We start from the raw sequence: 21,866 nt of genomic DNA on the forward strand, positions 1-21,866 counted from the left end.
CTTTTATTCATGCTCTCTCCTTCCTATTTGTTTTGTTTGGGGAAGCCTAAAGATGGCTTGAGGTTTTTGGACTAGCTAATTACAGAGCTTCTGTTAATATTACATTGAATTCTTTTTAAGGTTGTAGTCTATTGTCTTTTTGCTTATCTCAAAATGCTTAAATGTCTTTTTATGACATTTTGATGAAATTACTCTAAAAGCAGTGTCATGAAGCATTTAGAAAATAGCACATTGCAATTCTGCTTTATATTCAGTTTTCCTGTATTACTAAATCAAAGAACAAACAATACCCGAATTCCACATTTCATGGTAAATTATTTGTGCCCCATGTCTTCAAAGAGTTGATTTTCACTTCAAGTGTGCTACATAATAGGATAAGTATCTGAAGTTGAGCAGGTATGTAAGCCTTTGTAGGAGTGAGGTCTTTTTATCGATTCCTTGCAGGATATGTACTGATATGTTCGTTTTATTTCTCCCTACCCTGTCCTCTTTGAAACTGTGCTGAGATTGACACTTGACTGGAGACAATCTCAAAACTCCACCATACACCCTCTTGACTGCACATTTTGTTTCTGAACTTGTCAAAGATTGTGATCTCTTTATGGCTCAGTGCTGTGAATCGCTCTGCAGCCCTCCTTCCAGTGTGTTTTCAAAGTGTGAAGTTTGCACACAGGGTAGGGTATTTGATGTGGGATTTTCAAGTGTCTGGAGTAACACATGCGTGTCAGTCTTATTGGCTTTGTTGATGACTGAGCTTCTAAACTGCTTCACCTGTTTTGAAAGTTCCACCCCCAAAAAGGAGACTAACCTTGCTGCTTGTAGTTTAACCCCAACTGGCAACCAAGTCCCACAGAGCTGCTTGCTTACTCCCCACCAGCAGGACAAGGGGAAGAGAATTGAAAGAGTAAAAGTGAGAATAGTTGTAGGTTGAGATAAGAACAGTTTAATAATTGAAATAAAATAGTAATAATAATAATAGTAATAATAACAGTGATAAATATAATAAAAGGTAATATAGCAAATAAAGTGGAAAAAACCAAGAAAGACAACTGATAACATTGCTCACCACCAATTGACTGATAGCCAGCCAGGCAGCAGCCTGCCAGCCAACCATCCTCCCTTATTGCTAAACATGACATCACATGGTGTGGGATGTCTCTTGGGTCAGTTGGGGTCAGCTGTCCCAGCTGTGTCCCCCTCCCAACTCCTTGTGCACCCCCAGCCTGCGTGCTGCTGGGAGGGGTGAGAAGCAGAAAAGCCCTGACTCTGTGTAAGCCCCACTCAGCCATAGCTAAAACATTCCTGTGTTACCAACACTGTTTGCAGCACAAATCCAAAACACAGCCTTATATTAGCTGCTAAGAAGAAAATTAGCTCTACCCCAGCACACTACTTGAAGAGGGAAAGAATATTAAAACAGCATCTTTAGTATAAACCCACTTGATTAATGCATTTTGTATCTAGTCCTCTACCTGCACAGCTGGATTCTTCCTGCTGCTGACTGTGGTTTGAGGCTTTAGCTTAATCTTTAATGCATATGACTGTCATGCTAATATAACTTTAATAAAAATGTACTAGGTAGCACTTTGAACTCCTTCGCTCTCATTTAGTATTAATCCATTTGACTACTAGAAAAGGAAAGATCTTGCTTTAGTTATGATCCATTCTTTCAAACACATACAGCCATGACTTTTATAAATATATATTTTCAGACCTTCATTTTACTACTCTTGCATAGATAAGAAACAAAAAATGCATTACACATGGTGGCAAAGAATAAATTGACTCCCTTTGCTTTACTATCTGAATATCTGTTGTCTGATGGCTTAAGAACATTCCTTGTTTACTGATAGTGCATTTAGACTAGACATTAAAGCCTTAGCTTAAATGTTATTTTTTTTTCCTTAACACATTCAGGAAGACTAATGTTACTGAATAGGAATGTGGAGGAGATAGTGTGGGTTATTCAAGCAAGTTTAGTCAGCACTTACAAGATTCTTGAAATGTTTCTTGATGTCCTACAGAACTGTTAACATCTGCATGGCTTGTGAGAAGAGCCATATTTATTGCAGCTGTATGCTAGCTAGAATGCAAAAGAAAAGGGGGGATCAGAGTTAAGAATGAAGCAGCTGGCTTTTGGTACAGAGATTTATAATTTTGCTCTCATTACAGACTGACAGTAAACTCTACTTGGTCTCTTTTGAATCTGCTTCTTTGAGATGGCAGGTTGAAGGCTTGGGAATTTAGCTGTCAGTAGATGCAGTCCAACAAAATATATACAGTTTAAAAGAAAACACAGCTTTTAGATAAATAATCACAAATAGAAGTTCAGCCTTTCGAGGAGCTGTTTGTTCCAGTATGACATAACATGATGTAGAACATGTGTTTAAAGCCTACATTTGAGATAGTTTAAAAAAAAGGAAAAGACAAAGATAGATTGTTTTAAATATTAGAGGGAAGCAATAGACAGAAGCTTGCTGATTCCGTGCAGAACCAATGAGGCCATACAGCATTCTTGCAAGGGTTTGGGATTTCTGGAGAAAAGGAAAGGTCTGTCGAGAGATTCCCGAGAGCCCAGCCTGGCTGAGCAATGTAATAGTATCTCAGTGTGTTTGTTTTACCTCCTCTCTCTTCTTGTATTAGAAGAGAGAGAAGAGCAAGCAGTATCAGCGTTCCATTTTCTATTGCAATCCTACCTGTAAAAAAATCACATACTTGATTCCAGAATCAAGGGGTTTTTTTGTCCAAGTTTGGTACACTCCTTGCCCATTTCTTCCTCAGTTGTTGAGACAGATTTCAACATTATCTAGGTCAGTATTTGTTAGTTGTCAATATCTTTGTTCATTTTCAGTTAAGATCATAAGTTTTTTATAATTTTGTTTTCTTATTTATTTCATATGAATGAAAACTGATCATGTCTTTTGTTTCTTATGGTTAATATAGCTTGGGATGCTTCATCTTAGCTTTTTTCCTCTGCACATTTTAAGTGAATCTATTCCGGGTTTGCTCAGTTAATTTCTTTACAACCTGCCCAAGCCATTCACAGTGGGAGTGCCAGGATCTGTTTTTGTGTCTCCTGCTGTTTCTTTAACAACCTCAGCAACTGAGGAAGCTGCACGTCTGTACTCCTGATCTTTATTACTCTCCTTAAATGGTGCTTCTGAAGAGTTTTCTAATATTTTCTAAACCAGACCTATTGCTTGTTCATTTGTTGCAATAGCACAGCTACCCATTAAGAAGCAGGGCCAAGAAGGACCACTGAAGTGAAGAGCATCCTGTTGTTGTTTTAAGGAGTTCATTTGGGTTCATCTTTATCTACCGACACTTCTGCTCTCTATACTGTGTTCTACAGCAGATGTCCGCTCTGATAGCCTACTATGATTTTTATCTCTCCCGCCTAGCCGTAGACTTTTCACTGTTACGCTCATCATTATTTATTGTAGTATGGGACATTGTAAGGGCTGTAATGTATGATTGCTGCCTCCTTTTGATTCTCTTGACAGCAGAGCACAGACAAAAGCAAATTTTTAACATTTCATTTATGAAGATGACTGCATTTGATTCATCAGTGTTCACCACCTCATACCTTCTTTTCGTTTTTGAAAGTTTATTTCCACTTGGTGTTTTGTAAGCACATTTTATCTTACTTTTGTGCAGATTGTCGGCATTGAACAGAATTGTTGGAAAACCTAAGTAGTTTTGTAAGTCAGGGCTCATAATCACCTTTGGAAATGACCTGTTAAGTTTCTAATGGATCATTTGTATGCACAGTTACTGAAGGTACTTGCAATAATTGTGGAAAAGATAATGGCTAGGAACTCATTTGGGGACAGTTATTCTTGTTAACTGTTTAGTATTACATCCAGGTACACCTATTTCCCCATTTTTAAATTTTCCTTTCATAATTTCAGAGTTTGCCATGGATAGTTGTTGCAGTACACAGCTCTTCATTTCTTCACATCCAAGCAGTTTAGAGCTTGCCAGAAAAGTACTGATGTGTTTTACATCTTCTATTCCAAGAAGACCATAAAGAAATATGTTTTCACAGGAGATGCCAGTGCAGTCACTATCTCTCTGTGCTTTTGAATTGTATCTGACCTTGGGATTTAACTTTCTTAGCACGTATGTGGTGCCAGAAGGATATTTATAAAGATCTGTGTGATCCTTTACTTCTTCCCTGCTTGCCATTTGATCTCTCTGTCTGATTACAGGTGTAAGGGAAATACCAGGTGTTGTTTGTTTCTCTGTGTTCTGGTGCAAAAGAGGAGTTAAATTTTGTTGGGGTATGTTCAAGTTCATGCTATCGTCACATGGCTGTAGTTGCGTGTGCACAATCGAGGTTTTATGACTAGATATACTAGTCATAAAGTGAGTTGTAGGCATGACTGCCTATTGTGTTGCTGCTGCAATTCCACTTCGGGAATGTTTCACATAGAAAGCTATCACCCAAGCAGGGGAAGGTGGAGGGGGAGGTGTAGTTGGGGGCAAAGGAGGAGCATCTAACTTGTCTCGCTGGGGTGAGAGGCGACAATGGGAGGCACTGAAGAAGGTGTAGCCAGGGCTGTCTTTGCTCTTTTGAGAATCAAATTAATATGGCTGAATTTTAGGGACAATTACTTAATATTCTGTTGGTACTGTGGGCACACCCACAGAGTATCATAGGCTCTGCTTTACATCACGTGGCTGAAGATACTGGGAAGAACTGCTCTTAAAGCATCCCTTTGGCTTTCTGAGCAGCTTGCCATTTACGTGGAGCGTTCGGTGCGGGCAGGGCTTTTCCCCGTGCCGCGCACAATGCCGGCGCCCTCTAGTGCTCTCACTCGCCCGTGGCCGTTCCCGGCGGCGCCCGGGCTCTTCCCGGTGCTCCCGCAGCTCCCCTCTGCCCCGCCGCAGGGTTTCCATCCTGCTCGGGAATAGTCTACTTTTTCTCATAGGTTAACCCACCTCTCAGGGACACAAAATGTATATGCCCAAGTAGGCCCAAGGCCAAATGTAGGGTGTTTCCATAGCACAAAGAGAGTTAAAGCTACACTTCATAAGATTTTTTTTTATATATATATAAGAGAATGCAACCATATCAGAAAGGGTTAAGTGCATCCACATTGAACATTCAGAGTTCAAATGCATCAGACTTCCTCACTTTGTCAATATTTTGCTTGCATTCGTATTATTGAGCGGCTTCTCCTTCGTGTCTGACTTCTTGCCCTGAAGTTTCCCCTCCATTTAACACTCTCTTCAGTGCAGTTGAAGGCTCTTTCCCTCTTACAGTTTTCTAAATTTGAATGTTAAAAAAATTAAAAAAAATAATCACAGTAAGTGTTTTTGTGCACAAACCCAAGTAAGTAAAACCTGGTCCCATATGTGTAGAAATGTGTGTGCACATACACTCATGGGCATGCACATGTCTACACGTACAGAAGAGAGCTGTAGAAGCAGCACTGATGCACAAAGATCAATATTGCCATGTTGGACTAATAGGTTTAGGGGGCTTGATGAAAATGTTGTTCTATAAATATAAAAGCCTTTTTAATGTATTTGTTGAGGAAAAAAGAAAAAAAACCCTAAACATTTAATTTGAATCTGATGGGCTTGAAATGAAGTATGTATTGTACAACCATCATCAATCCTGGCAATGCTATGATACCTGAAATAGTTTTAAAAATTTGCATATGTTTTCTGTGGATTCTGTAATAATTGCTGATTTTTCTTTGAATTCAGGCTTCAGCTGGGGTCTGCCACTTAAAATTCAAAACATAGGGAAGATGCTTCAAAAGAAAGAAGTTTTAAGCTTTATTGTGCAAGACTAAGACTGCTGTGATACTTTAAGGTCTAGAAACGTTGCGTGTAATTGTATACTCTGCGAGTGGTCTCATTAGTTTACCTACAGCTGTTTTCAGTGTCTATAGTTAAACACATATTCCTGAGTGTTTCTGGAGCTGGAGTCTGCCTGCAAGGCTAACCCAGCATCTTTCTTTTCTGGGTGAGATCACCAGAGATTTCTGTGTCAATATGATTTTGTGTGAATTTGCTGGCTTCAGAAAGAGGTTTAATCTGGTTTTATACTTGTTAGTCTTAAACAACATATACAAACACAATTTCCTTCCTTTTCTTCTTCCTTTATATTCTTATACTATTTCACATTTACTTTTAAGAGTGCATGTGATGTGTTAGGCCAGATGATTCAAAACACAGTTTTGGATTTGCTGATGGTAGTATTTGCTTTGCTTGTGAGCTTATTTGTCAATAAATAGTACTGTCTCATCTAAGAAGATGTTTGAGTCTTCATTTCTTGTGAAGTTTTTGAGGCTCTCTTTCCCCCTTCTCACCTCTCCACTGCTTTATTAAGGTGTAATCCAGTGCCCAAATAGAAGACATTTGGTGTGACATGTGGCACAAGGAGGAGCTGACTTGTAACTAATAATGAGTATTTTCTCACACTGTCTAGACAGTGAGTCACGTAAATAAAGGATATCTTTAATGGCATCATCTGATACGAAATGATAGTTTTCCAAAATGTGTATTTCGACAAATGCCATAGTACGGATGAATATAATAAATTGCATTATTGAAGACTGTCAGTGTATAATAACAAGAGAGGGAAAGCCTATAGTTACACTTTTGTCTTGTTGGTAGTGGCACTAAGTAACTAACAGTGCCAGCACCTGAGCAAGGGTTTCTGGGGGAAATATGCTTCATTATATATTTTCGTATACCTGTCTTGAGTGGCTGAATAGAAGCCAAGGAGTTATTATGCCTGGTCACTGACGACCACCAATTGTTGTTTACAGCAGCCACGCTGTGAGAGCAGTCTGAATGCTTCTGGTTCTCATGAGGCAAAGAACCTAGATCTGTATGGCAATGTTTATGCCCGATTTAGCAGCCACAGAGATTTAAAAATTAGATACTAACTCTTTAGTGATTATATGGGACATTTAGTCTGCTAATTTAGCTGTCTGTGTTAGATGGCAGGAATAAGCAGACCTCCTCCTACCAGTACTGTTCTAGTACTTGGTAGAGAGGGAACTTGGCTGCCTCTGCTTTCAGTATTATGGGGATGGTCTTGCTCCCCAGACCTGCACATCTGGTCTAATGGAACAGACTTTTCATTATTTGAAATATCACTTGGAGGAGCTGGGTTTTTGGATGGGTAAAATGGTGCAGTCTGGTAGAGCAGGGATTTGGGATCTTGATCCACAAGGTGGGGAGCAGCCTGTCCCAGGCTGGCCACCACCACTCTACACTTTACAGGATCTTGACTTGTCCATGACAAATTCCACATTTTAAAATCAAGCAAAGCCAGAAGTATATTCATTAACCTTCTTGGTAGTCCCTGTGTCATCTTTTCAGATGTATAACCATGGAAAATATCACCTCCTACCCCCATATTTGATTATTTTTGAGCCTAAAGGCTCAAAAATATGTACATATGTATATATGTACATGTATTTGTATTTTGTTATACAAATACAAGCAATGCCTTAAAAGTACAGCTGTAGTAACTTCTTTTGCTTTTTGGCAGAGGAGTTTATTGCCTAAACTTTCCTGAATTTAAATAAGTTGCTTTAGATTACTTTATGTAATCTATATTGGAGACTTCAGTTCCAGCTAAATCTAATTAAATACAGTATCAGTATTCTCTTAGGACTTTTCTAAAATAAGTACAGTTATCCTTTACACTTTGTATAAGTGCATTAAAAATAGTTTATAATCATTTTGCTTCAGACTTTTAGCATTGTGTAACAAACAAGCCTGTGGTTTCAAGCAGAGAGTATTTTTAGACCGGTTATTAGGGAAAAGTTCTTCACTATGAGGATGATAAGGCACTGGAACAGGTTGCCCAGAGAATCTGTGGGTGCCTTATCTGTGGAAGTGTTCAAGGCCAGGTTGGATGAGGCTCTGAGCAACCTGGTTTGGTGAAAGGTGTCCTTGTCGATGCAAGGGGGGCTGGAAGGGGATGATCTTGAAGGTCCCTTTCCAACCCAAGTCTTCCTGTGATTCTGTAATTTACGACTGGACAAACTATGTTTTAAAAACATAAATATACTTCTGGAGACCAAGTTATGAAATTTCAGTTGATGTGAGAGAAAAATCTTCTTACTTTTGGTGGGAAGGATCTGTGCTGTGTGTGGTTGAGTATATAAGAGCATGCAAACAATACCAATTAGATTTGATTGGCATTTGTGTTTCTTAGCTATCAGTCTGCCTTCATCTGTAGCTTGTCTGTAATCCTGACAAGGGTAGGCCTTCCAGGGATGATGGTACAGAAAGGAAATGAGTTAGTGGTCAGGCAGCCTTTGGGAAAGTACTCCTGAAAGTACTTTCAGTACTGAAAGTACTGAAAAAACCTGAAGATTTCCTTTATAGGAAAGGGATTGATTGCTAATATAGAGGGGTGGTCACCTCTGTAGCTTGTCAGGGATGCTGGGTGCTGGACTGAGTTGTCCAGTGCTTGCTCTGTCTGTTCTTCAGTTCTTCATGCCAGAGGCAGAGAGTGCCACTTTGTCACTTCAATTAAGTCTCAGTGTTCAGTGAGCTGGGTTATATAGCAGTAATAGTTCCCATGATGTGAAACACAAGAAGACCACTCAAAACACACAGTTCTTAGTTGGATAGCTTGTCAACAAAAAGAAAAGATCTAGGAAAAAATGTAAGTGGGAAAACAGTTTTTCAATACTGATTATGGGACTGTTGCTTATTAACTGCATTAGTTCATATATGGAGGAATTTTCATGATGTTTGCCTGGGATATTTAGAAGAAATCCACATTGTCTTCAGCTTCATTACAGGCCAAGTGTTGTGTATTCATCCATAACAAAGGAACTTGTAGACTTTGTTTTCTGGGGGCTTATGGAAACTCAGGGCGGCTGCCACAGTTTGGCCCTTATTTTCCTTGTCTGTTCTCACTAAGTGTTTCATAAATCATTATGGTGGTAGCAGATCTAGATTTAGAATGTGTTCTTCTTCCCTGCATTCCTGCATCGAAGCAATTATGCATGGTAAAATTTACAAAGCCAGAAAGGGTGAAGGAGAAAAGAAGCATTTAAAAAAAGGTGCAATTCTGACATGAGCCAGTTTTTATTAAATAACTGAAAGTAAATTTATGATAGTTTTGAAACTGTCAAAACATGTCAGATTGTTAAATGAGAGGGAAAAGTTTATTTTTCTATTCCCCCCACTCTTTAAAAAGGAAATGATATGGTAAGGCAAGTTTATTTCTTTCAGGAAAAAATAATATGTCCAAGCAAAGAAAGCCATGACATTTTTGTCTTAATTCTGAGATTGAACTCATGCATTACTTATTTTATAATATGCGTAATTATTTGGCCTTCAGCTGCTAAGCTATGAGTGTAAGACCAAGACTTTTTGCCAGTCAGAACCTCTCACCATAGAGAACTGAAATCAAAGAGAATGCTTCTGCATTTGTGGCTCATTGTTATGATTGTCAGGACCAGTCAAGTACCATTGTGGACAAAGGACATGACATAAAGCATTTTCATTATTTACCTGCTTTATATCATCCACAAGCTCTACCAAAACTGGGAGACAAAAATCCCTTTCAGCTTTTGAGAGACAGAGTAGATTGTATTATGCTCAAGGCTTATTTTAGCAGAGCTGAAGAAAACTCTTATAACTTGGCCTCAGATAACTTCAGTGAACTCCCAGGATACAGAATTTCTTCTAGCTATTGCATATTAAATGAGCATAAATGGGTAAATTGAATGTGCTTTCATTTATTCTGAAGAATAGCTGGTGATATGAATTGTTCAACTATCTGAACAGAGGAGAATGAAGATAAGATTGCAGCAAAATTGTGATATTGCTCTTGCAAAAGGGTCATCTTCAATATGTGAGCTTCATACCCAGCATGCTAAAGAAGCATTGAAATGTTATGTCATCTGAAAACTTTGCTGTTCATATCCATCAGTCACTTCACATAGATTCTGATTCCTGGTGGATAAATCTTGCAGAGGTAATGTTCTGTGACAAAAGACCGGAGTCTGAGCTGATCTCTAATACTGAATTCCTGCAAATCACCTGGAAGTAAAAGTTCTCTACTGAGGAACTGGAAACCCAGTGATACTGCCTTTCTAAGCCAATAACATGATTGCATCTGGTGCTGAGAGAAAGTTATGTCTGTATTATGCCTGTTTGAAATTGTTGTGTATAGCACAAAAACATCCATTGTGTTTAGGTCTTTATTTATTTATCAAGAAGTCAAAAGGGCCAAGAGGTGAATGGAATGAAGACTATACCAGTCTCAAACAAATCCCAGGCATGCTTGGCAGGGAGAGGGTCTGCAGTGGTGTTGTCCACATGTCATGTTTAATGGCTGCATTGAATGACTTGCAGGTTTCCCCAGGGGTTCAGTGCATGGAGTGGGTGGGATTTACCAGATATGTCAGGCTTATACCATGCATTCTCATTCTCAGATGGGTTCTTTTCAACCAAGGCAACCTTGTAATATTGTCCTGCTCGGTGTAGCAGCAGGTTTGAGGCTCAGGAGTTGTGGGTCTCCACAAACACTGCCTATTTCTAATGGTGCTGTGTGGCTTGGCCACATCTGAAGGAGAAGTTCCTACTGGCTGAAACATGATAGCATTATGGATGGAAGAACTTGGAATTTGTCCTCCTAGGTTGGATTGCGGTTGTCTGACTTCAGGTTCATCACCACTGTGACTCACAGTCTGTGGTTACCTGCTTGCAAATTCCCTGCCACCCCTCTCAAAATAATGAAAAGTAGTCCAACATGTCTAAGAAACCATCAGTATTAAATCCTTCAGATTTAGGTCTCGATTCCTGTAACTTGGGTGGTGGAGGCAGGTTCTAATCCCTTGTGTCATATGTGGAGCTTGCTCTTTTTGTGAGTTTAAAGGAAACAAGACAATGGACTCTTTTAATTTAGCAAGTTTTATTTTTATTTTTTAAATGTTGGCACCAAAGTAGAAAGTACTGTACAATCAATATAAAGCATCTTTTAAGAATCTTTCATGCCTGAGTGTACATCTGGAACTGTTTGCACTAACTAAAAGTAAAATAAATGCCACAGCGTATAATACCACAATTTTTTTTCATTTAAAAAAGGAAATTGAAAACACACCACTCCTAGAAATGCTTGACATTGAATTGGCTATTGAAATGGTATCAGTAAAGTATTTATATATACCATATTTTGTTCCATACATCAGCTTTCCTTGATGCGTTAGACTTGGATGTGTGCCATGTGAGCTGAAATGTTGCCATTTATGAAAGACCGCCTTGTTTTAAAAATGGACTAAACTTGTAGGGTACAGGAAGTAAAGTAACTCAGTTTGAATGCAGGGACATCTCTCTTTGCCCCAGCTCCTGCATGCTTTGTCTCTTCCTTGTTTGGTTCAGAAGCTGACTGTGCTTACAGTAAATATCGGTGTTCACCTAACAGCTAAATATAGTGATAACAAAAAACCTCTACCATAAAAACTGAATGAACAAGAACAGTATAATTCTATGAACCAAGAAATCCACAGAAGAAATATCATAATTTAAAGTTGGTTTTACAATATTCTTTAATTTTAAATGAAGCAAAATACTTCTGTGGTTAAATCACAGTTCTTCACACTATGCTGTAAAGGAGATTCAAGAATGTGTATTTCAAAATGTTTTGCTTGGGTTTGTTTTTAAATAAAAATATAATCCAAAGCAAATGCAATAGATCTCTGCATACTTGAAACATGTTTTCTGAATTTATTCTAAGTCTCTTGCTGCTCCAGAGGGCTGTGTGTATGGATTAGGACTAGACCATTATTTCACCATCTTTCTCCATCCTGAACTGATTGCAGTGAACACTACAGAATGAGTTGCAGATGTCTCCTTTTCCTTCCAGTTTGGAGGACCTCTGGTTTCAGTCCCATTTGATCTGAACTGGGCTAAGGAGCACAGGTCTGTCATTGTTTAAAGGGATTCAGTGGAAAAAACTGTTGCACCTGAAAGAATTTACTCCCTCTGTATATACAGGCTATGCTTTTAAATGGGATGCTGTGAGATATGCTGCCTGTATGAAACTTTCTGGTGTGTCTTTGCTAATTTAGGATTATTGTTTGAAATGTCAAGGTCCATCTGAAGAAAAAGATAGCCAGAACTAGCTTGCAAGTGGGGAGTTTGGTTTGACTCAAGAGCATAAACATGTTTTTGAATTCAAGAAATTGAGCTATTTTAAGGCATGGTAAAAATTCTTCTGAATTTCGGGTGAAATTCAATGTATATGTCTTTGAATTGTAAAACTGGAGCACATGTATGTGAAATCTTACCCAGGCAGGTTTTGATATGTTAAAATTAGAGTTTTTCCTCCTGGGGGATTCTTTCTTCCCCTACCAAATCCTCATAACCTCTGAATGTATGAATAGCAGAATATCCACTGAGAGTTTGTATGAAGAATGTTCATACATTAAAAGCCTCGTGAAATACCATGTCTTGAAGGAAATTTGCTTGTGAATATGACTTAAGTACCCTTATGTCTTTAGCTTTCATTTCATCAGGCTATTTGTCAACCATTGCAGTAAAAAGTGTTTGTTGTTAGGCTTATTGTTTTTATTAATTAAAAAATAAATAATGAATTGTAGAAGCTGGAGTTATAGGCTAAGTGTCAGACACCAAAAGCTTTAGGAAGATCAGATCACAAGAACTGTTAATGCTTTTATCAGCTCTGATTTGTGGCTGTCCATCACCACTTCATCCCCTGAGTCATCTGTCTTAGAGCTGCTGAGGTTCTCTGGTGCTGTGGGTGGTGGGACAGTGGTGGGTGCTGTAGACAGCTGCTCCCAGTCCCATCACTCCCTCAGAGTTCGGGGAGCTGTATGGAAAGGTAAGGAACAGGTAAAACAGTAGCAGTAAGAGCAGAATGGCTCCCACAGGGGTTTTGTTATTAAAGAGGGCGGAATGGAGAGTTGTGAAAGCTGTTCTCCTGGGTGGTGTGATGGTGTCTTCCAAGCATGTGGAAAAGCTTTGTATTTTGCATTTTACTTCAAAAGCCCTTTTTCCTTGCCCCCATGGAGAATCTCTGTTCTGACAAAATAATCTTGTACTCTGGCAAGAGATGTTTTGGGGCATGCTTGAAAGGAGCCTTAATATCTCCTTAAAGAAGGCAGGACTAGGATAGTAACAGACAGAGAGAAATCTGCCTGCCTGCGATCATACAGTAGGAGAGTAGGGTTTAGGGCTTTGCAAGGGAGAGAGAGGTAACAAAAAGGTAAGTAGTATGTAAAGCATGATTGTGTTTATGTCTAAGAGATCCAAAGAAAGGTAATTGGGAAAATCAAACCTAATGTTATTAGATTTAGATGAGAAGTACAGGGGTCTGTGGATAAGTTCAGCAGTCTGCAGACTGGGTGGCAAACTGTTGGAGGTAGTAAAAACCATTTGGATCATGATAGAGTGGCAACCTGAAATTCGAGGGCAAAACCGGCACACTCTTTCCCACAACCATGTTCAATTTAAGTAGCAAAACATTGCCAGCTTTGTGGGAAAGTCTCCCCCCTCTGATCTGAGCACATTTCTGATCAAACCTGAACTTTGAAATGCAGTGAAGGGAAGGGAGGGAGCAGGAGCCGTGCGGTTGGTTACAGCTCAGGATCGCTTTAGTTATCACCAGCTGAATTGGAGGATACAGGCTGTGCCTGCTTGCAGCGAGCAGCAGTCTGTTAGAGGAGCTCGATTTCTCTCACTCCTTCTTCCACCCACCTCCATCTCCTCTGTGCCTGTGTCTGTGCTCCCACATGCTTCAAATCTGTGTACCTGGACTGCCTTCCTTAACAGTTCAATGTGAGTGTTAGCAGAATGAAAACCAGATGGACCAGCAGTTCCCACTGTTATCTCCCCACCAGCTCTGGCAAGCCTCCCTTTCTCTCTCCTTTCTTGGCATGGGAGAAATATTTGCCTTTATTTAGGAGGGCTTGGGCTCACTGCTGTGCCTCTTTCCCTCTGTTGCAACATGAGCTGAAAGCTATTTATTCCCTTGTTGCTGAGGTTGGTTGAGGTGAGTGCAAGATGAATTCGGCTATTAAGGAAGTAATTAACATTTCAAGATGAGTTTTCATACTTCTTTATAATAAATTAATGGCTTATTGAAGATAGAGATTTAACTAGTTTAGTATACTGATACGGAAAGGAAATACAAATAGAATTTGTTTAGAAACCTGTTTTTGTTTTCCAGCATGTAATAATTTACTGTTTCTTGATTTTCAAATCATACCTCACTTACCTGTGTAAGAAGTAATATTTAAGGTGTGGTTACTCTTCTCTCCATAGCTGAGGTTTACTAACCTTAGATCAACACTACAGATCCCATAAAATTGTATCTCTATTCCCCTCTTCCTATTCTGGGGGTATTTCGCTGCTCATCTTCCCCAGACTTGTCTCTAAATTCTATATGAAATTACTCCCCTTTCACTGAGAGCTGAAACATTGCCTGTAGGCATTTCAACAAAGGTTGAAGATGGCTTTTATAATTGCACTACCTGACATGCTGCACCTCTGGGACTTACTACTTACTTCCTCAGTTTCTTCAATTTCAGACAGAGAAAGATTGGTATCTGTTACGTGTTGTTAATTTTTGGGGGGTATAGGGGCCGTTTTGATTTTTTCCTTTTCCCTCCCCCTTCCTTTTTTTTTTTAAACTTTCTTGTATTTAGGTTTTCTGATAATTAAGTGTTTTGAGACTCTTAAACATACCTGTTCTTTGTTAAATGTGTGCATTTCATTGAATTTCTGTTACTGTCTCTCAGAGCAAATTTCAGATATTATTATTACATTGAAGTTTATATGTTGTTAGTAAGAACAAGGAATTGTGTCACAAAGTGACGGGACAGAATTTATAGAATGTGACATGTTTTGAATTAAAACCACAGACTTACGTGATTGCCCATTAGCAGCGACACTTACTTGCTTTACAGAATAGTCTTGTGGAGCTCAGGAGGACTTCTGTTGGGCTGTGTATAAATAAATAGCCCCGACTCCCCAAAGAAGGGACTGAAGAATTTGACTTATTCCCATTCAAAGCTAAACATCATTGTACTCATCTCTTTTCAAGATGGCTTGCTAAACTCCTGGCATGAGTGAGAAAGCCTTAATTTTGCCTTCAGCTGGTAAATTTTGCTGTGTTTTGCCCATACTTAATAAATGAAACATATGGTCTTGGATGGTTTAAAAAAGACAACTTAAGGTAGTGTCATTCAAAAAGATGTTGGGAAAAAGAGTGCAGTTCTGTAGCTTTTACATCATATGTGTTGTATATTTAGATCTTCAGTTGCAAGAGAAGTGTTAAGTTTTTTCCTGGTTTTGCCTTATGTTTGTTTTGTTTTCTTGGGGAGGTATGTTCCTGCTTATCTTGCAGGTTTTGAGCATTGAAAGTTGATCTTAATATGTGACGGTGCAAACTTGCATGCTTATTTGAAAATAATTGTATGCATATGAGATGATTGACATACCATTTTGGCATGTTGTGTTTATTTTTCTGGTGAATATGAGAATAACCAGGGGCACTGTGGTAAAGTGATCCAGAGGGTGTGTGTATTTAGCATAAGTTTAACATAAGATTACAAAGAGAACCAATGAAGAGGGTAGCAGGTGATACAAAGAAGAGACATGAAGAGAGCTTGTTTCAACCACTATTCCACCCAATATCTCACCTGCTCTAAAGAGCTTCAGGTTTTAGTTCTGGAAGAGATGTCATAAGGGGATTTATTATCTTCCTGTTCCTTCATCTATTTTTTCCTCCTGGCTAACATGAGAGCCTTGAAGGGAGGTGGCATTATTGCAGCTCTAGGAGTGCTTGGGAGGTAGCATCTGCACATGCTAGAAATAAAAACAGAAGAAAATGCAGCACTGCTACAAATGAGGTCTTACCATCTGTGTTGCACCTTCTTAAGTAAGGTTTAGATGATGCAATTTGGGAAGAGCACACTGGAGTAGATAATCAGGTGTAATCTTTCACAGCAGATGCTGAAATGGCTCACTTCTTGCATTAGCTTTTAAGTTTTTATCAGAGGGGGTATGCTTGGGGAAATAAACTGGTGTGTTCCTGTGGTGTGTGTTGCAGATCGCACTGAGAAGCATTCCACAATGCCAGACTCACCTGTGGATGTGAAGACACAATCCAGGCTGACGCCTCCAACCATGCCACCTCCTCCCACTACCCAAGGAGCTCCAAGAACCAGTTCATTTACGCCCACAACGTGTAATTAGTCTTATTTTCTTCCTTTTCTTCCATCTTCTTTCTGTCCTATGTCAGAAACCAAAATAGGTGAAGGGAAATGTGCATGAAGTGGCAGGAACAACACTTGATTGTATTGGGATAAATCAATTAAGCAAAACAAAGCTCACAACAGATTAATGCATCGTTAAGGTATTAAGACATTCAGCTCAGAGTTGTGTTAGTATTTCATTGACCACTTGGTCACAGTGTTGAAGAACAGTGAGCACTGGTTTCTCATGTACTTAATGGTCAGGTTAGCCCTCTTGTGAGAAGGACAGAAAACCTTCTCTTACATGTCATTATGCTGTTTAAATGATCCCATTCCCTTTAGTATAGAAACTTCAGGGAGTTTGTTTGTTTGTTTGTTTGTTGTTTTTAAAGTGGAGATAATTCATAATGAAAAAATACTGATCTTCCTTCTGCTTATGTTTCAGTGAAGAATTCTGATTTCAGTGCTATATAATGTCTAGTTAATATTGATATAAAACCAAAATTAAAGTCCTTTCATAATTTTTATCTAGAGGTTTCTAGTCTGTTACCACTTCTCTAAATCACTTAGGGCTGCATCTCTGTCTCAGCTTATTGATGTAAACATATAACAAACTCTACTAGTCTTGATGTATGCTGTATTCATATCAGTGTAACTGAGATTTGAATCTGGCACATTGTCTGGACTATTCTTTTCACAGTCATGAAATGATCCACATTTCTCATACTAAGATTTAGCTGCAAAATTTTTAGTCTCTTTTATACTGCCTTGTAATAGTATAAACATGAGAATGTGTTTACATTTCACGTTTTAAATAAAACAGTTTTAGAACAGTAGAATACATATGCCTAAACAGAATGAAGGCTGCGTCTTCTATTTGTCTTGCCTAAGTCTGTTTTAGTCCCTTTCTCTCTGTTAAATGCCTTACTTAAAATTCACCTCTATGTAGAAGGCCAGCTGGAGGCCTTTGTACTACTTATCCCAGGGAACCCTGTCCTGACAATTTATGTTGAACTTAAACAGTTAGGAGGGTTTGTGCCAGCTATTCACATAAACTCACATTTAACCCAGTGACCCTGATCCTGCAAAGATTTGTCTGTTTTGCTTAACTCCAGCACCTGAATCATCCGGCATGGAGATTCACATTGGAGCTGCTTCAGTCTGAAGTTAAATTGTTTCTAGGTTTTTGCAGGATCAGGTTCTTGCACATTAAGCTTTCCAGTGTGATGCCCTGCCAACAGTTCAGGATGATCTTTGGCAATCATAAAAGGAATACGACAATGTTCTTTAATCACACTTACATTCCTCACAAGGCTTCTGGATGTTTGTTTATTTGATTGAGTTCAGCACTTTGGAAGGTGTGTGAACCACAGCTTGAGTTTTGGGACTCCTTATTTGAAGACTAAAAGTCTAAAAAACCCTGATTTTAATTGCTTTTTACCATGTCAGATTTTGGAGTTTGGTCTTAGCTGTTCCAGCTTGTACAATAAACAGTCACTTTTATCAGAGTGTTACATTTATTATTACTACAGTGGGAATGCCTGTAGGCCAGAAAGATCTGACTTGTTTTCTGGTCTAGAAAATCTTTGTTTTCTTTGGTTTAGATGATTAAAAATTCTTGACGTGTTGTAATTTGAAATTTTAAATGCTAAATGCTTTTGGATTAGCAACATGATTTTGTTTTAGAAATCATGCACAACTTTGCCAATTGGCAAATTCAGATATTATAAGGAAAGCGCTGAAATCATGGGACTATTTCATTATTTCTTTTGTTGTGGGAGGAATCTACCGGCCTTTCTTCTCCCTGTATCTATCGTAGGTGATGAACTCCACACTTCTCTGCTTTCTTGATCAGCCCCACCAGCACCCTCTGCCTAGAGCAGCCCCTTATGGGTGACAGAGTTGTTGGGTGGTGTCAGGGTAGATCAGCAGGACGTGTTGCTATTCTCTCCAGTCCTCATTTTCTAAGTTCCTGGTAGGATGACTTTTGGCTATGTGAGTTCCATGCAATCACAACGTATTTGTTTACTCAGATACCTCACCCCAGTGCAGCACTCAGAGTGTGGCCTGGAGCCTCATGGGGAGCTGAACTTGCTGAGGCCAACTTCTTTCTATTTCTGCATTTTCCAATCCTTGTTCTCACTAGCCCATGCAGCCAGAATAGGCAGTCGAAAGCTAGAAGAAAACACAAGCAGAGGCTAGATAACAATTCACATAGCTTTTCCTGTCATTCCTCTGGAAGGCAGTGACTAGGGCAACAAAAACTCCTTCGAAGGTTTGTGGCAGTGATTTAAATATAGTAATAGGTAGTGATTTATATCTAGTAGTAGGTGTCCACCCTGAAAAAAAGGACTTCCTGGTTAAAGATAAGGACAATCCATGAAGAAAATGAGATGAGAATGGGATGTTTGGCTTCAGAGAGGCTGGTCATTGAGAAACACTGAAAGTATTTAAAGTTGCTAGCTTGCCCTGGTTGTGCTTTTAAATAGAAAACAAGTTGAAGTGATACTCCTGTGTATTTTTGATTGTAGACAAGTTCCTGATTGATTTTTCAATGTTTTTTTTGAAAGGGTTCTGAGTGATCCACCCCCCCCCCCCCAAAAAAAAAAAAAAAAAAAAAAAAACCAGAAAATTTCTCCAGGGCTGTGGCCCATTGAGTGCAGCTGCTGCTGGGTACAGTCACATGCTGCGTGCCCACACCTGCCAGTGCACTGGTACACTTGTATTTCTAGGGGAGCTATCCTTTTTCTTGCTGTTAGCTGTCATTTTAGCAAATCAGACTCAACCTCAACTGCATGTGTTTTGAGTGTTGCTGTTCCAACTAACCTGAGTGGAAGAGGATGTCCTCAGTTTGATTCTCTGCTCTCTTCTAGAGTGTGGATAAGAATCAAACTGAATTCGCTGCCAAAAACTCTCTGTTGTCTTCAGTATGTCTGCATGCATCTTGTTGCCATAAATTTTGAATGCCTAGGACTTCAGATAGTTATTCTCAAAGCAACCTTGCAACAGGAGGGAAGTGCTTTCTTATCCTTTTCAGAGATAAGGTGCTGGCACGTGAAAGCAGAGAGATTTGCTCATAATCTGAGAAGTCTTCTGAAGTCTAGCTTGCTGCCCTTGCTGCAAGGCTTCAGGACACAGAGCATTGGCAGCATTTGTACCTGCACAGACAACTTTGTGTACTCCATATGTTAGCAGCTAAGGAATCTGTATTGGAAAAAATAACCTTCTCATTGGGTGGTGTAAGGTTAAAATGTGAAAGTCCTGTTTTATAAACACAGCTGTCAGTTGTGTGTACAAAACACAAGTAAAAATATTCAGAGATAAACTGAGGCTTCATGAAATATGTCTGCACGTTTTTTCTACCTTAAAGAACAATTTTTTTTTTGGGTCTTCAATCATACATGCACTCATGCTTTTTATCTCTCCATTTCCCTCTCTCTCTTTTTAAAATCCTCTGACAAAAGGCTTGTATTCAAATGGTGCTTTTCAGGTCCAGGGGCATTTTGAAGGGGCTGTGTGAGAGGCAGCTGCTGTTATTTCCAATCCTTACAATGTTCAGCGCTAGCTACTTGGGAAATAGATATAAACTGCAGACTGTCACTCTATCTAAAGGCTAATTATCTTTGACTGTGCAACTTAATTAATTCTGAGGTCAAGTGCAGAAAACATAAGCTGATGGATTTTCCCCTCTGTCTCATTTTTCTCTCTATCTCTTCCCCAACCCCAATCTTTATTTTATCCTCTGTCTCTTTTTCTTTCAGTAACCAATGGCACTAGCCATTCACCAACAGCATTAAATGGAGCTCCATCTCCTCCTAATGGCTTTAGCAATGGGCCATCCTCTTCCTCTTCCTCTTCTCTGGCTAACCAGCAGTTACCGCCAGCTTGTGGAGCTAGGCAGCTCAGCAAATTGAAGAGATTTCTTACAACCTTACAGCAGTTTGGCAATGACATTTCACCAGAGATTGGGGAGAGAGTGCGTACCCTTGTGCTAGGACTTGTGGTAAGCAAGTATTTTTTCTGTTCTTTTCCCTCTTCCTTGCTTGATGTGTTTATTTTATAAATTGGTGGGTCACATGCACAGCATTCATAGTATTTTAGGGATACCAAACTTGCAAGAGTGAAGCTCCAGCTCCTGCTGACAGAACTAACATGAGTAGCCTGACTAGCTTCCCACAAGTGTCAGCTATTCCCTACTAGGTATAGCCTTGACTATTTTTGCCAGTATATTGTTATGGTGTAATGGTGTGAGAGAGTTTTCATTCTATACTGGCAGTACCCCTAATGTAGACATACCTTGAATCCTGTAATGTAGCAAAATATGGTTTGACTTCCCTAGTTTAGTTGGATGGGGAAAGAAGAGAGCCCTGCATATATAGTGTCAATGGTTAAAAGGGTGAGCTGAGTATGTTTGGACTACTGTTATGCAGTGCAAAACCCTTTCTCAGTATCATTGAACCAAACAATTATGAACCTAACAAGGCACTGCTGCTACTTAAGTCACTTTATTGATAAGGTTATTTCTATTTGATGGTATGGCTTAATGAAAAATTCAGTTCTTTCTTACCTACATCTGTCAACTTGGGCTGCCCTCACATGCAAACAGTGAAATCCGGCCCAGGGTTCTTTTTACTCCAAGTTCTCTCTCTGCCAGACATTGTTGTCTCCCATGTATTTCCTTCAGCAATAATTGGATATACTGGGGAAGATGCTATTGTGGTGCTCTAATTTACATCTGCTCTGAGCAGCTGCAGTTGCCGTTGATTTCATTTGGAGCAGAGACTGACAGCACTGTTTAGCACTAAGGCTGAGGGGTGACTTCACAATCTTTGCTTGTATCTTCACAAGCCCTACCTGACAGCAGTGGATGTCCCTTCACTTGGGTCTGTGTCAAAGGGAAGCTTTATGTAGGCAGTATAACTTTAGTAAATCTTGCTCTCCATATGTTTCCACATTCAAAATAAGTGTTGAATAGGGTTTTGCTTGTCACATGGTTCTCTTTGGACAAGGGAACTGGTAAAGAAGCTGAAGGTGGCTTTGGGAACATCCACATTCCACTGATTTTCAGATAAAAACTTCTTTCCCACTGTTATTAACAGATGATTTCTAACTTCATTTGAGGTCTTAGGAGCAAATTAGGATCTTTTTCCTTGGGAAAATCCACATATGCTATTCCCTTGGTCAACCCTGCCAGCATGTGGAATTCATGATTATGACTTCATCTCTAAAGTAATGACTTTTTTACATAGCCTAGAACATAGTCAACAGTCCTCTTTAAAAAGAAAACAGCAGAAAAATGTGAAATGAAAAAAATATGTTAAAAAGCAGCTTTTACTGATGTTTGAAATATCAAAGCCTTTGCATGCTTTACACTTAAGAGCTTAAACTGTACTCTAAGCAACAGGCGCTGAATGTCTGAGATGCTCATGCTTTCCTTTGTGTATTTTAATAAGGTAAAAATTTAATATGCAGCATGCTTTTCTTAATTCTCTCACCAATATCAAGTTGTTAAGCAATTTCAGGGTTCTTCAGTTACTGTTTCACTTGCTAAGTGTTTTCTTTATTTTGTCACCAAGACAGATTTTTTTTTCTCAACAGAATTCTACTTTGACAATTGAAGAATTTCATTCCAAACTGCAAGAAGCTACTAAC

The 21,866-nt window shown here is 39.2% G+C and overlaps 1 protein-coding gene across 6 annotated transcripts in view; it reads left to right on the forward strand.

The window, feature by feature from the left end:
- Positions 1 to 21,866, forward strand: part of RUNX1T1 (RUNX1 partner transcriptional co-repressor 1) — a 110,371-nt gene that overhangs the window by 47,110 nt on the left and 41,395 nt on the right. For all 6 annotated transcript variants that reach the window (XM_068185123.1, XM_068185151.1, XM_068185141.1 and 3 more), the window contains 3 exons: positions 16,070 to 16,207; positions 19,976 to 20,217; positions 21,813 to 21,866. The exon at positions 21,813 to 21,866 is cut by the window's right edge and continues 36 nt beyond it. In XM_068185123.1, coding sequence (XP_068041224.1) covers positions 16,070 to 16,207; positions 19,976 to 20,217; positions 21,813 to 21,866 — 434 coding nt within the window. The remainder of the gene's footprint in view (positions 1 to 16,069; positions 16,208 to 19,975; positions 20,218 to 21,812) is intronic.

Source organism: Anomalospiza imberbis, chromosome 1, assembly GCF_031753505.1.
Source record: "Anomalospiza imberbis isolate Cuckoo-Finch-1a 21T00152 chromosome 1, ASM3175350v1, whole genome shotgun sequence".
Taxonomy (NCBI): domain Eukaryota; kingdom Metazoa; phylum Chordata; class Aves; order Passeriformes; family Viduidae; genus Anomalospiza; species Anomalospiza imberbis.